At 45.8% G+C, this 16,263-nt stretch overlaps 1 protein-coding gene across 14 annotated transcripts in view; it reads right to left on the minus strand.

The window, feature by feature from the left end:
- Positions 1–16,263, minus strand: part of CIT (citron rho-interacting serine/threonine kinase) — a 197,790-nt gene that overhangs the window by 7,522 nt on the left and 174,005 nt on the right. For all 14 annotated transcript variants that reach the window (XM_028829964.2, XM_077955375.1, XM_028829963.2 and 11 more), the window contains 7 exons: positions 15,035–15,174; positions 11,264–11,356; positions 8,778–8,886; positions 8,553–8,681; positions 7,700–7,780; positions 4,947–5,025; positions 4,630–4,809 (listed from right to left, as the gene is read on the minus strand). In XM_028829964.2, the coding sequence (XP_028685797.1) occupies positions 4,630–4,809; positions 4,947–5,025; positions 7,700–7,780; positions 8,553–8,681; positions 8,778–8,886; positions 11,264–11,356; positions 15,035–15,174 (811 nt within the window). The remainder of the gene's footprint in view (positions 1–4,629; positions 4,810–4,946; positions 5,026–7,699; positions 7,781–8,552; positions 8,682–8,777; positions 8,887–11,263; positions 11,357–15,034; positions 15,175–16,263) is intronic.

A 16,263-nucleotide genomic window follows, 5' to 3' on the forward strand; every position in this document is an offset into this window, starting at 1 on the left:
AACTACATTAAGCCTACTTGTAATGGAAAAGAAATGATAAGATGTGTCCACAGGGAACCATCATAAAACAAATGAGAGGGTGCTCACTGCCCAGGGGAAGAAGGATTGCTCAAGGGAAGGCCATTCAGGACGTCAGCTGAGATTAACGGGAGGGAGGAACACACCCATTATTTCAAGCCAAGTGGGCAGACTTCCATCTTCTTATCCATTAATGACCCATAATCTACCACATCAATTTTATGGTCTTTTTGGCAAGGAGTTACGTTTCCTGCTCTGCTAAACAGACCAGGGCAACGAAGCCTGCAGTGAATCAGACCCAGAAAGCCAACCTTCAACTGCCCAAAGAAGTCAGCGACCAAAAGATCGTTCTATAAGCCAAGAGATAACCAACTACTGATTTTCCAGACGTAACACAGGAAAGCAAACACTTTTCTGCCCCTCATTCACAGGAACTGGAACTGTTTTGATCACATAGTAAGCAATTCCTTTGAGAGACTATATAGTCTCAAAAGCAAGGTGCCTGGGTACCTATCTAGTGAGGCAACAGAGGAAAAAAATCTAATTACAATATTTCAATGTGTTTCTGGCATGACTTGGGAACTACTTAAAGAAGATCTAGACATTTTCAGGGGAGGACTGTGGCACACTAAGCAGTCACTCTTGAAGCAGGGCCAAGCCAAGAGTTAGGAGCATTTAATTATTGGCACTTCTGGTTTTTCAGCAAGTTCCTCAGGTTAAAACCACACTAACTAAACATTTCAGATTAATTAGCTCCTATACATCAACAAAAGAGAGACCATTCATTAGGACAGTCTTGCCTAAGATCTTGGTATTTTGTAATATTAGTTGTGGTTCTTCCACCAAATTATGGGCCCCTGGAATCTAAGAACAATGCTTTCTACATCTCTGTATCCCCAGCCATAGACATTATGTCAGGCATATGGTATGGGGTCCACATAACTATTTATAAGGTAGACACACAGGGCTGGTAAATCAGTCCAGAAGATTATCTTAGGCCATTTATTCCCTGGGTTAAATAATCTCAGACCTTCTTTGCAGGCCAAGGTTTCAAACTTCCTACACCTCGAGCTGGATCTAGCTCCCAGCACTGTGTCAAGACGAGGCCAGCCCCACTTCCACATGCAGTTGGTGGGACTGTAAATGGGAGAAGCCTTCAGGGCAGAAAACTCCACACTGTCCATCAGATTTACAAATGCACCTCAGCCATCACCCATTCATTCCTTCTCTTGGAATTTATCCTACAGCATGTAAAATGGCGTAAGGAGAAAGTCATTTATTGCAGCAACAGACTGGAGACAAACAGCCATTGATGAAGAAGCAGTTAAACGAATTAAGGTACAGCTCTGATAAGGAAGGTTGTGCAGGCATCTGGGGAGAAATGAATGAAGAACTACCTCTCACACTGATATGGAGCAATTACCAAGACACATCAAGGTACAGGAGAGTATGCAGAATATGCTGCCACTTGTGTTAAAAAGGAGGGGTGGTCACGTGCAGTGGCTCACGCCTGTAATCCCAGCACTTTGGGAGGCCAGGGCGGGCAAAGTGCTCGAGCCCAGGAGTTCAAGACCAGCCTGGGCAACGTGGTAAAACCTTGTCTCTACAAAAAATACAAAAATTAGCCAGGTGTGGCGGGCGCCTGTAGTCCCAGCTACTCGGCAGGAGGCTGAAGTCAGGGGCTCTCTTGAGCCCAGGAGGCGGAGGTTGCAGTGAGCCGAGATCACGCCACTGTACTCCAGCCTGGGCACAGAGTGAGACCGTAACAAAAAAAAAAAACACAAGGAGGGGAAGGGCACTTCCAGAATGCCAGAGTAAGGACCTCTGACAACCTGCTTCTCCATAAAAGCAACAAGATCACTGGCAATTGTCAAAATCAACTTTTCAGAGCTCTGGAAATTAACCCTTGCCCTTTAAGAGGCCACTCTCGAGGCAGGGTCAAACCAAAAGAGTCAGGAGCACATAGGTATTTGGCACCTCTGCTTTTCCAGCAAGTTCCTGGGATCAAAACCACGCTGAACAAGCATGTTGCAAAAAAGGCCTGCAACAATTCAAAGAGTATTTATGCAAGAAAAAGGAATCTCAGCAAGAACCGAATGTTTTGTGACATTTCAACTTGCCCTATACCCACTCCCCTCTCCCCAGATCTGTGGAAGAGTTGAAACCATGTCCTTAGAACCACAGTAGCTGTGAAAACCAGCAGTCTAGTAGCCACTGGAGGGAGCAGATCAGGACTGAAGCTCCCCAAAAAGCCCCATCACCAGAAACCTGTCGCTATCTGACCTGCCTAGCTACGCTCCCTGGAAAAGGCCCATTATCAGAGCAGTGGATCTGACTCTGTACATTTGGTTGTACAGCCATCCCTTGGTGGCCTGGGGGACTGGTTCCAGGACTTCCTGTGGATACCAAAATCTGTGGATGCTCACATCTCTTATATTCAATGGTGTAGGGCCAGACGCAGTGCTTCAGGCCTATAAACCTAGCACTTTGGGAGGCCCAGGTGGCAGATCACTTGAGCCTAGGAGTTTGAGACCAGCCTGGGCAACATGGTAAAACCCCATCTCTACAAAAAAATACAAAAATTAGCCGAGTGTGGTGGTGCATGCCTGTAATCCCAGCTACTCAGCAGGCTGAGGTAGGAGGATCATCTGAGCCCAGGGAGGTCGAGGCTACAGTGAGCTGTGATCGTACCACTGCATTCCAGCCTAGACGACAGAGACCCTGTCCCAAAAAAAAAGTAGGGGGGGGTGTATTTGCATATAACCTACACACATCCTGTTGTACACTTTAAATCATCTCTAGATTACTTATAACACCTAATACAATGTAAATGCTCTGTAAATAGCTGTTATACTGTATTGTTTAGGGAATAATGACAATTTGTAAAAGCCTGAACATGTGCAGTACAAACAAAATTATTTTTTCAAATATTTTCAATCCATGGTGTGTTGAATCTACAGAGGCATAACCTATAGACAGAGAGGGCTGGCTGTATCAGCATAAAGGATTCCTAAATGGAAACACAAAAACTTCACAAAATTGGTTCCTTCCCAGTTGGGGACCTGGAGAGAGGGGGTGAGGAGAGTTAGGAGGCAAGAGAGATCCAGAAGAGAGGCTCTGTACTGTATACCTTTTTTATCCTTTGAATTCTGTGCCCTGTGATTAGATTATCAATTCAAAAACAAGTAAAATTTAAAAAATAAAATTGAAAAAGAATGCCTTTTAAGAAAAGGCCTTTGCTTGTTCCTTTGCAACATGCTTGTTCAATGTGGTTTTGATCTCAGGAACTTGCAGGAAAAGCAAAGGTGTCAAATAATCATGTGCTCCTGACTCTTTTGGTTTGACCCTGCTTGAGAGTGGCCGCTCAAAGGATTAATTTCCAGAGCTCTGAAAAGTTGATTTTTATAACTGCCAGTGGTCCCGTTGCTTTTATGGAGAAACACATTGTCAGAGGTCCTTACTCTGGCATTCTGGAAGTGCCTTTTCCCTCCTTTTTTGGTTTTGAGATAGGGTCTCACTCTGCCCAGGCTGGAGTACAGTGGCGTGATCTCGGCTCACTTTAACCTTCGCCTCCCGGGCTCAAGCAATCCCCGCCACCTCAGCCTCCAGAGTAGCTGGGATTACAAGCACACACCATACCTGGCTAATTTTTGTATTTTTAGTAGAGATGGGGTTTTACCACGTTGCCCAGGCTGGTCTTGAACTCCTGGGATCAAGTGATCTGCCCGCCCTGGCCTCCCAAAGTGCTGGGATTACAGGCGTGAGTCACTGCACCACCTCCCCTCCTTTTTAATACAAGTGGCAGCATATTCTGTATACTCTCCTGTATCTTGATGTGTCCTGGCGATTGCTCCATGTCAGTGTGAGTTCTTCATTCATTTTTCCCCAGATGCCTGCACAACATTCCTTCCCAGGGCTGTACTTTAATTTATTTAACTGCTTCTTTATCAATGGCTGTTTGAGTCCAGTCCTGTCCAGGAGGTCTCGCATTCCAGGGAAGGCACCAGGCTGGCCGGAGTCCCTGACCTGCTCTCACGACCTCACACCTCTGGACCTCCAGGCATGGCTTGCCTTCCCTCCTGCCTGAGCATCCGTCACTGGTCCCCCTGCCCCCACCTCATATCTGATGGGAAATCCTCCCTCACCTCCACGTCCAGGCTTTAAATCACCCCACCAGAGCCTCATCCTTCCATGCCCTAATCTATGATTGCCAGCATCTCTCCCACTGAGCTGTGAGTGCCATCACGGAGGGGCTGTGTCTGTTTTATTCACCATTCTCCCTCCCCCACAAGCCCAACTAGCACCACAAAATACCTGCTAAAGCAATAAATTCCTAATTTGTGCTGCATTTTTCACCAATCCAATGAAAATACCCGTGAGAGATAGATCAGACCTCTCCCCTCTGACTTTTACAAGGTGGTATTTTCGAATTCTCCTGATGCTCATAAAGGTCTGTGTCATTTCAGTGCTGCAGATTACAAAGAAATGAGTGGTTTGAGCTTACGGACACAGTGAAGATTGGGAAACATTCTACTGGTTTAGTATCATTTCCTTCTGCCTTGCAGAAAAGCACGTTGCCCCCAGTACTGAGGAAGAGGAGAAGCTGGTTACCTGCGGGAGGTGGACGGGCCCCGGTGGTGTTCAGTGCCAGACTCCTTCACGAGGTTTCCCTTGCAGCAAATGACCCTTAATTTATCCTGGTATGAGGATGCCAAGTAAATCGCTCCCGAGGAAATGGCAGGGCCCAGGTAGCGTGGGTTCGGGATGTCCAGGTACGCTCGGGCAGGGGTCCTGCAGAGTCCCAGAGTTCCAGTTACCTTCATTGCAGGCTACCTCTATTGCTAGGCAGGTTAGGCAGGAACATGCAGCCAGCCCCAACACCTACCCCAACAGCTGAGGTTTTCCAAGCATGGTAGGATAATGCTTACCCTGCCGAGGAGCGTGCCTGGATCTCAATTACTTCGAGTGAGTTGAAGTGGGTCACAAACAGATAGGGTTCTCTGTAGGCTGTGTGATCACCATGCAGGCACAGTGTGGGCCAAAGAATGGTGAAAAGAGGGAAAATCAAAATCTGGCTGCAATGCATTCTTTGACCCAGCAATCCTGTGTAAAGCAATTCACCCCACAAATACCTATCTATGTGCCAGAATAGTCATGCATGTTCGAGGATATTCACTGCCATGTGGTTTGTTACAGCAGAAGATGTAAAACAACTCAAGTGTACAGTGTAAGGATTGGCTAAATAAATTATAATACATCTGGCCGGGCGTGGTGGCTCACGCCTGTAATCCCAACACTTTGGGAGTCCAAGACGGGTGGATCACCTGAAGTCAGGAGTTCGAGACCAGCCTGGCCAACATGGTGAAACCCTATCTCTATTAAAAACACAAAAATTAGCCAGGCATGGTGGTGTATGCCTGTAATCCCAGCTACTCAGGAGGCTGAGGCACGAGAATCACTTGAACCCAAGAGGCAGAGGTGGCAGTGAGCTCAGATGGCACCACTGCACTCCGGCCTGGGCAACAGAGGGAGACTCCGTCTCAAAAAAAAAAAATTATAATACATCTATGGAATTCTGCACAGCTGTAAACATGCATGAAAAGGCTGTCTTCGTACAGATATGAAAGAATGCCCAAGGTACACTGCTCAGTGCAAAAAGCAAGGTTCAGAATCATGTGGGAAGTATGCTACCTTACTGATTTTTTAAAAGGTGGAAAAAGAATATATATATTTTATGTGCTAGTATTTGCATAAAGTACTGGCAGGACAAGAAACTCATATGAGCTTTTTTTTTCTTTGAAGGAACAGGGATGGAGAATTTGGGAGATGGACACACTGGGTGAGACTTTTCATTGTACCTTTTAAAACTGATTGTAAACATCAAAGAATTTGATTTTAAAAAAGACTGGGTTCGGGCTGAGCGCAGTGGCTCATGCCTGTAATCCCAGCACTTTGGGAGGCCAAGGCAGGTGGATCACCTGAGATCAGGAGTTCGAGACCAGCCTGGTCAACATGGTGAAACCCTGTCTCTACTAAAAATACAAAAAATTAGCCAGGTGTTGTGGCAGGTGCCTGTAATCCCAGCTACTTGGGAGGCTGAGGCAGGAGAATCGCTTGAACCCGGGAGGCGGAGGTTGCAGTGAGCTGAGATTGCGCCATTGCACTCTAGCCTGGGCAACAAGAACGAAAATCCGACTCAAAAAAAAAAAAAAAAAAAAGACTGGGTTCACAGATATTTAGACATTGCTGGTCTTCTTAATACTCTATCTCTGTATGACAGTGTCACTGCAACTACAGCAGACAGGACTGGAAATGTCTTCTGCCTTAAAGGGAAACAGCACTATTATTCCTTATGACAAAACTTGGTATTAGACTTTTTAAATCACGGGTTCTGGTATGCATGCCCTGGTGCAGTTCCCTGGCCTGGAATCTGGGCTGACTCTGCAGTCTGCTCTAACCAGTAGAGTGTGGTGGAAGTGAGCAGGCTTGCCAGCTTCTGCTTCTGTATTCTTGGAAGAAGCCAGCATGGAAAGCAACAAGGCCGCCAGCCACCAGCCACAGCTGAGCACCCACATTATGGCCAGCACTCATTGTGGGCCATGTTTGCGAGCCTGTCTTGGGCTTTCTAGTTGTCCCAGTGGCCCTGCTGATACCACATGAAGCAGAACTGTCCAGTCAAACCGCGGAGTCAGGGCCGATGATAAGCTGTTGTTTGAAGTCACTACGCTTTCAGATGGCTTAATATGCAGCAATAGAGAAACAAAATAGCCTCGAAGGGTATTTGGGTCACGACAGCATTTCAGAACATTCACACAGATACATATGTACATATTTGTATGTATGTGTGTGTTTAGTCTTTGATCCACCAGTTCCACTTTTAGGAGCTTATAATCAGGGGGTGCTATCTGACAAGTGCAAAAAAGAGTAGTACAAGGATGTTCATCAGTGTTGTCTACACTTACAAACAAAACAGGCATGGCCTTACTGCTTTGCCTAATTAGAACTGGTTAAGTAAACAGGTGTTCAGCTATGCCATGGGACACTCTGCAGCCTTTGAAAATGACTGAAATAAATCCACAGGGAATTGGGCTCCTTTCTATCATGAGAGCCTAGCAAATATTTCCCAGGGCTGGGACTGTGGGCTGGTGAATCTGGCGTAGGCAGCTCTTCATCAAGCCTCAGAATCTTTCCATGAACAGTTCTCTGGATGACTGTTACACATTGTGCTTGGTATCTAATGGAATTCACACGCACAGTGCTTAGACCAAAAAAAAAAAAAAAATTTCCACGTGCAATTGCGGTTGTTTTTTTTTTTTTTTTTTTTTTTTTGGTTTTTTGAGACAGAGTCTCACTCTGTCACCCAGGCTGGAGTGCAGTGGCACAATCTCGGCTCACTGCAACCTCCAACTCCTAGGTTCAAGCAATTCTTCTGCCTCAGCTTCCTGAGTAGCTGGGACTACAGGCACACGCCACCACGCCCGGCTAATTTTTGTATTTTTAGTAGAAATGGGGTTTCACCATGTTGGTCAGGCTGGTCTCAAACTCCTGACCTCATGATCCACCCACCTCAGCCTCCCAAAGTGTTGGGATTACAGGCGTGAGCCACCACGCCCGGCTGCAGTTCTTTTCCAGGACACCAGCTGCTGGCAAAAGAGAAGCCCCCACACTGAACCTCACGTACCAAAGGCCAAAGGTAAGCGACTCCACTTGAGGTCGTCTGTGCGGCTACGTCTTCCGTAAGAATCCACGAACACTCCAAACTCTGCAAGGTGTCAAGAGCATGCCGGCATTAGCACAGCCAAGGGCAGGGGCATCAGTGACACACATGGTGATGGAAGAACAAGAAGCAGAGCCCAGGGACCCCTGACCAGATAGGACTGACTGTGAAAACCGGGGGCCCTCTGCTGAGCCAGCTCTCAGCTTTATTAAAAATGAGGGACTTTTAAAAATTAATTTATTTTAATTTATTAAATTTTATTAAAGAAAGAGAACTCAAGTGAAAAGAAGGAAAGGAATAAGAGGAGGAGAGGGAAGAGAAAGACACAGAGAGAGAGGGGAATGAAGCGATCAGGAGGAAGGACAGACAGGGAAAGACGGAAAGACTCAGGAAAGAAGGGGAGGTGGAGGGGGAGGGGAAGAGAGGGGGAGAGGGAGGAGGAGAGGACCCAAGAAAGAAAGAAAAGAAAGAAGTAAACAAAGAAAAAGACAAATGGAAGGATGGGAAGGAAGGGGAGGGGAGGGGGTATGAAATGAGGACAGAGGAAGAGAAAGGAGGGAGAGAAAGAAAGAGCAAGGGATGGACGAGGAAAAAAACTGCCTGCTCTTTGGAGAGAATGTGATAGAGTTTGACCATGCTAGTATCTAGTGGTGGAGAGGAGACTCCCCAAGGGGACCTGCTGGTTCTGGAAAGACAGTCTCTGTACCCCCAGTCAAACCTATCCTGCCCCAGAACTCCGCATACCCTCCTCCAACTCCTCATGGGTCCCTAGTGTCCATGAGGACCCAAAAGGGCAGCGGGCGCAGCCACGACTCACCGTGGAAACACAGCAAGTACTCCTCTCGCTGCCCTGCACTGTTCACCTGCACGATCGAGACAGGGAAGCTGTTGGAAGAGGCGGCAAACACAGCAGGTGCCAAGGAATGGTCATTCTTATCCAGGAATTCTGTAAAGGCAGGCGAGAAGCGGGCTTCAGGAATGAGTTCTGAGTCTCAGTGCGGCCTGAGCCATGGGTGGGTGGGAAAGAGAAGGCGGTCCCTACCCTCCAGCGTGTACTGCTTCATGTCGATTTCGTAGAATTTATTGGTTCCAATGAGGATACTGTAATTGGTGAAGTGGATACAGCTGCAAGGCTCTGAGGTCTCTATCTCCTGAGACATGAGAGTAGAAGAGAAGGATGTGAGAGGTAACACAGGGCAGCCAAGGTCCACAGCTATTCTGCTTCTGCCTACAGCATCTAGCCAAGCCCTGGAGAACATTGTCACCAAGCTTGTTCATGTTGTCATAGAAAGCCATTCATCTTTTTTTTTTTTTTTTTTGGAGACAAGGTCTCGCTCTGTCGCCTAGGTTAGAGTGCAGTGACAATCATAGCTCACTGCAGCCTCAAACTCCTGGGCTCAAGCAATCCTCCCACCTCAGCCTCCCAAAGCATTAGAATTACAAGCGTGAGCCACTGCACACGCCCCATTCACCTTTCATGCCTCTCAGGATGAACAGTGATCCATTTGTTATCTCTTCCTATTGTTCCACGCAACCCAAAACCAAGAAAATAAGGTCAAACTGCAGCCAGAAAAAGGCAGGGTCAGAAACACCATTCCAGGCTGGGCACAGTGGCTCACACCTGTAATCCCAGCACTTTGGGAGGCTGAGGTGAGTGGATCACCTGAGGTCAGGAGTTCGAGACCAGTGTGGCCAACATGGTGAAACTCTGTCTCTACTAAAAATACAAAAAATTAGCCAGGTGTGGTGGTGCACGCCTGTGATCCCAGCTACTCAGAAGGCTGCCTGAGGCAGGAGAATCACTCAAACCCGGGAGGCAGAGGATGCAGTGGGCTGAGATCGTGCCATTGCACTACAGCCTGGGTGACAAGAGCAAAACCTCGTCTCAAAAAAAAAAGAAAAGAAAGAAACAGCATTCCAATGAAGAGACAGAACTTGAACAATACAACATTCTTATCAGAAGGAAAAAAAAGACAGGAAAAATACACCAACTATTAACAGTGGTGGTCAACAGCAATGGTTTGGGTTTCCTTCTTTTTGCTAGCTTCTAAAGTTTCTAATTCGAACCTATATTACCTATGCAGTCATCATCATGATCATCATTATTGTCATCTTAATTATCTGCTTCCTGATTATTTTTAGTTGTTTTTAGGCCAATCCTAATGTCATCAAAAAACCAGACACACCTATTCAAAATGTGTGGCTGGGAATCATAAAGAAGCAATGATTTCTGAGAATTTAGTCAGCATTATCATCATCACTGAATATTTCTTGGTCACCTACTAAGTATGGGAAAACTTTGAGGAAGCATGATATAGTGAAATGGTAGAAAAACAAAATCAAACGTCAGTTTTGGTCTCAACTTTGTAACTGAGGATCTTCTGCCAGCTTCAGTTGTCTTACCTGAAAATTGGGAATAACTGTCCCTGCTTTTCAGAACTGTGGGGAAAGGTGCTTGTAAAACAGCCCGTTCAGTCCCTGACAGGGTGGGCACTCAATGAACACACAGACTAAACTAACACCACCCTGCCCAGAATGGAACAGTTTCTCTAACAGGTAATGACCCGCATACATTATTCACCCTCCATTTCAATTTTTTTTTGTTTGTTTTTGAGATGGAGTCTTGCTCTGTTGCCCAGGCTGGAGTGCAATGGCACAATCTTGGTTCACCGCAACTTTCGCCTCCCAGGTTCATGCAATTCTCCTGCCTCTGCCTCCCAAGTAGCTGGGATAACAAGCATCCGCCACCATGCCCAGCTAATTTTTGTATTTTGAGTAGAGATAGAGTTTCACCATGTTAGCCAGGCAGGTCTCAAACTCCCAACCTCAAGCGATCTGCCCTCTTTGGCCTCCCAAAGTGCTGGGATTATAGATGTGAGCCACCGTGCCCAGCCTCATTTTATTTTTGAAACTAATCATGAAAGCACCAGAAATATATCAGGCTTAGAAGGAGTGGGACACTCCTAGGTAGGGACATCAGACAGCATTCTCCAGAAGCCAGGCAGATTTAAGGATCTAACACACATCTCGTCCACACTGCAGTCATCATCACAACTCACTCTGCTCTGAGGAGAAGCAGCTCCCTAATTACATACCAAAATAGTGCTAGCACTGGTTAGTCCAGAAGGTTATATTAATAGAAACTTCTAGAATTTGAGAAAGATTCTGAAAAGTGCTACCTGGGACTGCTAGCGTCTTGGAAAGTGCCCCCTTTTCCCCCCCACTGTTTTTCCTACCAGTCAACTTTCTGTTCTAACAAAAGGCTGAATTCACCAGGCTCAATGGGGAGGCAGTTCGCAAATGGAAGGAGAAAAGCGAGGAGGGAAATCGCAGCTACCAGTGGCCCTGGAGGATCCTCCACAAAGGAAGGATCTCGCTCACGACAGAGGTCACCCCAGGCTGAAGGCCTGCAGGGTGGAAAGAACCCGGTACAGGCTGTGTCCCAAGACAGTGCACTTTCCACACTGGCTCGCTGAGAGAGCAGGACTGGCTTTCCCACGTTCAACCAAGGCAAGGCCCAGGACTTACTTTCCGAATGCAGTATTTGCTGAGGTTTTCGTTGTAGCGGAGAATCACGACTTTGCTGGGCATGGCTGCACAGATGCAGAGCCCGTTCTCAATCTGAAAAGCAACCAAGAAAAGAAAAAGACTGTCACCAGTGTGATACCAGCTGTGGGGCAAAACTAGGAAAAGCTCTCAAGCTCGGTGCTATTGACGATTCATACCAGATCATTCTGTGTGGTGGGGGGAGGGCTGTCCTGCACACTGCAGGATATGAGCAGTATCCCTGGCCTTGACCCACTAGATGCCCGCAGCACTTCTATCTGTGACAATCAAAAAAATCTCGAGCCATTACCAAATGTCCCCTGGTAAGGCAGAATTACCCCTGGTCGAGAACCAAGGCTTTTACCTGGGATCCAGAGAAGGCCTCAGGGAAGCACCTGACACCACGTACCTTTCCCACTCATGTGCCTTCTGCTGGAGACAGAATCTTCTGACAAACTTACCTTGTGGGGATGGGGAGGAGACAGAATGAGAGAGGGGAGAGGTGCTAAACGAATTTAGAGAAAATTTCTTTTTTTTGAGACGGAGTCTCACTCTGTCGCCCAGGCTGGAGTGCAGTGGTGTGATCTCAGCTCACTGCAGCCTCTATCTCCCGGCTTCAAGCGATTCTGCCACCTCAGTCTGCCAAGTAGCTGGGACTACAGGCGCGCACCACCGTGCCTGGCTGATTTTTGTATTTTTAGTACAAAAATGGGGTTTCGCCATGTTGGCCAGGCTGGTCTCGAACTCCTGGTCTCAAATGATCCACCTGCCTCAGCCTCCCAAAGTGCTGGGATTACAAGTGTGAGCCACCACACCCCGCCCAAATTTAGAGAAAATTTCAAACCAAAGGGAAAAGTTCTTAGCTAAGAACTCATACATGTGCAGAGTTCTACATCAAAACGCTCTTTTTCTAGAACAGCTGAAACCCTTTTACTTCTCCTGCTACAACCAGAAGTTTATCATTCACCAAATGAGGCTGACTGCTCAAATCAGTCCTGGCATGAAAGTCAGCAGCTGGTACAGTGGGTGAATGAAGATGGGCCGGGATAAGGGAGGAATACACAGGAAAAGGGAACTTGTTAGTAATGTTCTATTTCTTAGACTGGGTAGTGAGTGTGTGGATGCTTATGACATTATTAGGCTTTATAGTTTACATATATGTTCCATACATTTTTTGAACAGTTCAGATATTAGAATGAAAATAATTTCTAATTTAAAAAACAAATTTTTATTAGCTGGGCATGGTGGCGCAGGCCTGTAATCCTAGTTACTCGGGAGGCTGAGGCAGGAGAATCACTTGAACCCGGGAGGCAGAGGTTGCAGTGAGCCAAGATCATACCACTGCACTCCAGCCTGGGCGACAGAGTGAGACTGTCTCAAAAAAAAAAAAAAAAAAAAAACAACAACAAATTTTTGGCCAGGTGCAGTGGCTCATACCTGTAATCCCAACACTTTGGGAGACTGCGGCGGGTGGATCACTTGAGGCCAGGAGTTCAAGACTAGCCTGGCCAACATAGTGAACCCCCATCTCTACTAAAAATACAAAAATTGGCCTGCCATGATGGTGCGCACCTGTAGTCCCAGCTACTTGGGAGGCTGAGGGGGGAGAATCGCTTAAAGCCAGGAGGTGGAGGCTACAGTGAGCTGAGATCGCACCACTGTGCTCCAGCCTGGGTAACAGAGCAAGACTCTGTGTCAAAAAAAAAAAAAAAAAAAAAGTTGATCCAGCAACTGAATGAACAAATGTGCAGTGTGCTGTCTTCTGAGGGGCAAAACGCAATGGTTTTCAACAGCAGAATGCCAGTAGCCTCAGGGGGTCTATAAACACCTGATTCAGACTTCATTAAAGTTATACATGTACCGCAAATACTCTTTTTTATTATTTTCTACTTAGTTCAGGTGCACATGTGTAGGTTTGTTGTATCAATAAACTCATGGTATGGGGGTTTGTTGTAAAGGTTATTTCATCACCCACGTATTAAGCCTAGTATCCATTAGCTATTTTTCCCAATCCCCACCCTCCACCCTCTGAGGGGCCCCAGTATGTATTGTGACCTTCTATATGTCCGTGTGTTCTCATCATTCATCTCCCACTTATAAGTGAAAACATGCGGTATTTGATCTTCTGTTCCTGTGTTAGTTTGCTAAGGATAATGGCCTACAGCTCCATCCATGTTCCTGCAAAGGACATGATCTCATTCTTTTTTATGGCTGCATAGTATTCCATGGTATATATGTGCCATGTTTTCTTTATCCAGTCTATCACTGACGGGCATTTAGGTTGATTCCCTGTCTTTGCTATTATGAGTGGGCTGCAATCAACATACGCATGCATGTGACTTTATAACAGAATGATTTATATTCCTTTGGGTATATACCCAGTGATGGGATTGATGGGTTGAAAGGTATTTCTGTTTTTAGGTTTTTGAGGAATCACCACACTGTCTTCCACAGTGGTTGAACTAATTTACACTCCCACCAACAGTGTATAAGTGTTCCTTTTTCTCCACAACCTCACCAGCATCTGTTATTTTTTGACTTTTTGATTAAAGAAGCAAACAAAGGTATTTTATGTGCCACTTTTCAATATGCCAGAAGCTACAAATGAATTGAGTTCTCATGAACCGATTGTTATGTAAATGTCATAAATTTTGAATTTTTAAATTTCTAGCAATGAAACATACTTTCATTGAGTTCAGACATGGAGATCCATGTTAGTTTTTTTTAAGGTTCATCTCTCTCTCACTCACAGACACAGCAGACACACACACGCACATGCACACACACTTATTTTTAAATTATGGATCATCCTTCTAGTTTTGTTAATTTTATTCCCATTTTGCTCTCATTCATTTTAGATTCAAAACTTGTACAAATTTCATGGCTACACAAATTATTTCACGTGCCTAAAGAAGGCAAAAGAAATTTAACCTAGTTTGAGGATGTACAATTGTGAATGTTGTCAAAATCAAAATGGAGTCACCAATGTTAAGAAAACCCTGACATTAGAGCAGGAGGAGGCCATGAAGAGAGGGTTCTCACACTTGTATACCTGATAAAAAAAGAGACTCGACAAAAACCACAAAGGCCATTGCAATCTTTTTTTTTTTTTTCCTCTGCCGCCAGGCTGGAGTGCAGTTGTGCGCTCTCGGCTCACTGCAACCTCCACCTCCTGGGTTCAAGCCATTCTCCTCCCTTAGCCTCCCGAGTAGCTGGGATTACAGGCACGTGCCACCATGCCCGGCTAATTTTTGTATTTTTAGTAGACAGTGGGTTTCACCATGTTGGCCAGGATGGTCTTGAACTCCTGACCTCAAGTGATCTGCCCGCCTTAGCCTCCCAAAGTGCTAGGATTACAAGCATGAGCCACTGCGCCCCGCCAGGTCACTGCAATCTTACACAAAAAATACTTCTGCAAGGACATCTGTCTAGTGACTACCTGTCCAACCTCAGACAAGCATCAGTCTTGTTATTAATCTTTGAAGCCAAGGATAATTATTTCAAAAAGATTATGGAATCCTCACTTACAAACCTCTGTCTTCCTTTATCTCCCTAGATACCCACGTAGTTTACAATGGCACGTGTATTCCCATTGCAAAGCCCTGTTCCCAAATCAATCTCTTTTCTTTTAGAGAGCCCCTCTGTTTGTTAAGTTGACACTATCTTGCAGGTCAAATCAATGAGCTCTGTGGGAAGAGAGGTAGTGCCAATTTCCAGAACATTCCTCCAGCTGAGACTCTGAGGGGAGCTTACCTTGCCAGCCCCAAACAAGTGGCAGCCCTTGACAGCTTCAAAAATGTTGGGTGAGATGTCGGGCTGGGCGGGCAGGTGGGACTGCGCCAGGGACTGCTTCACTTTCTTCACGTCCACAAGACACAGTGCCCGCTCTTCTCCTGAACGGGAAAAGGAACAACCTCTCGTCAGCGTGAAGCTGTTAAGTAAAGATATGGGATGGTGGTTCTAGTTCTAGGCACAAGTAATAGTCACAAGAGGCCACACAGATGATCTGAGTTTTCCACAAATCCCTATAAACATATTTTAGGTCCATGATTTATTTATTTATTTATTTTTATTTTTGAGACGGAGTCTTGCTCTGTTGCCCAGGCTGGAGTGTAATGGTGCGATCTCAGCTCACTACAACCTGTGCCTCCCGGGTTCAAGCGATTCTCCTGCCTCAGCCTCCTGAGTAGCTAGGATTACAGGCGCGTGCCACCACACCTGGCTAATTTTTATTTTTGTATTTTTAGTAGAGACGGGGTTTCACCACGTTGGTCAGGCTGGTCTCGAACTCCTGACCTTGTGATCCACCTGCCTCAGCCTCCCAAAGTCCTGGGATTACAGGCATGAGCCACCGTGCCTGGCCCAGGTCCATGATTTAAATCTAAGACAAAAACATTTGGCCTTTTAGTCAAGATTCTGAGGAGGGTGGAATTCTGCAGACATAAAATTGGAGAATGTGAACTGTACTTTCAAACATGCTCCCCAGCAAAGTAAAGAAAGAATGTGTGAGGGAGGAATGAGGGGGCATTCTATGAAAAAACAGGCTTAGACTATCCAAATATGTGGATGTCAGGAGAGACAAAAGGCTGAGGAACTGTTCTAGATTAAAGGAGACTAGAGAGGCATGATTAAATGCAATACAAATTCTGGGACATTATAGGAGCCATGAGTAAAATCCAACTATGGGCAGCATAGTGGATACGTGTATTATAGTAAGGGTAAATTTCCTAAATGCAAAAATTATAGTATGTGAAACTATTCTATATGATACTCTACATGTGGATACATGTCATTATACATTTTTCAAAACCAACAGAATGTATACCACCAAGAGAGAACTCTAATGTAAACCATAGGCTTGGGGTGACAACGATGTGTCAGTGTCAATGTGTCAATGTAGGTTCACTGACTGTAACAAACGTGTCACTCTGGTGGGGGATGTTGGTAGTGGAGGAGGCTATGCATGTATGAGAACGGGGGTA

Source organism: Macaca mulatta, chromosome 11, assembly GCF_049350105.2.
Source record: "Macaca mulatta isolate MMU2019108-1 chromosome 11, T2T-MMU8v2.0, whole genome shotgun sequence".
NCBI lineage: Eukaryota > Metazoa > Chordata > Mammalia > Primates > Cercopithecidae > Macaca > Macaca mulatta.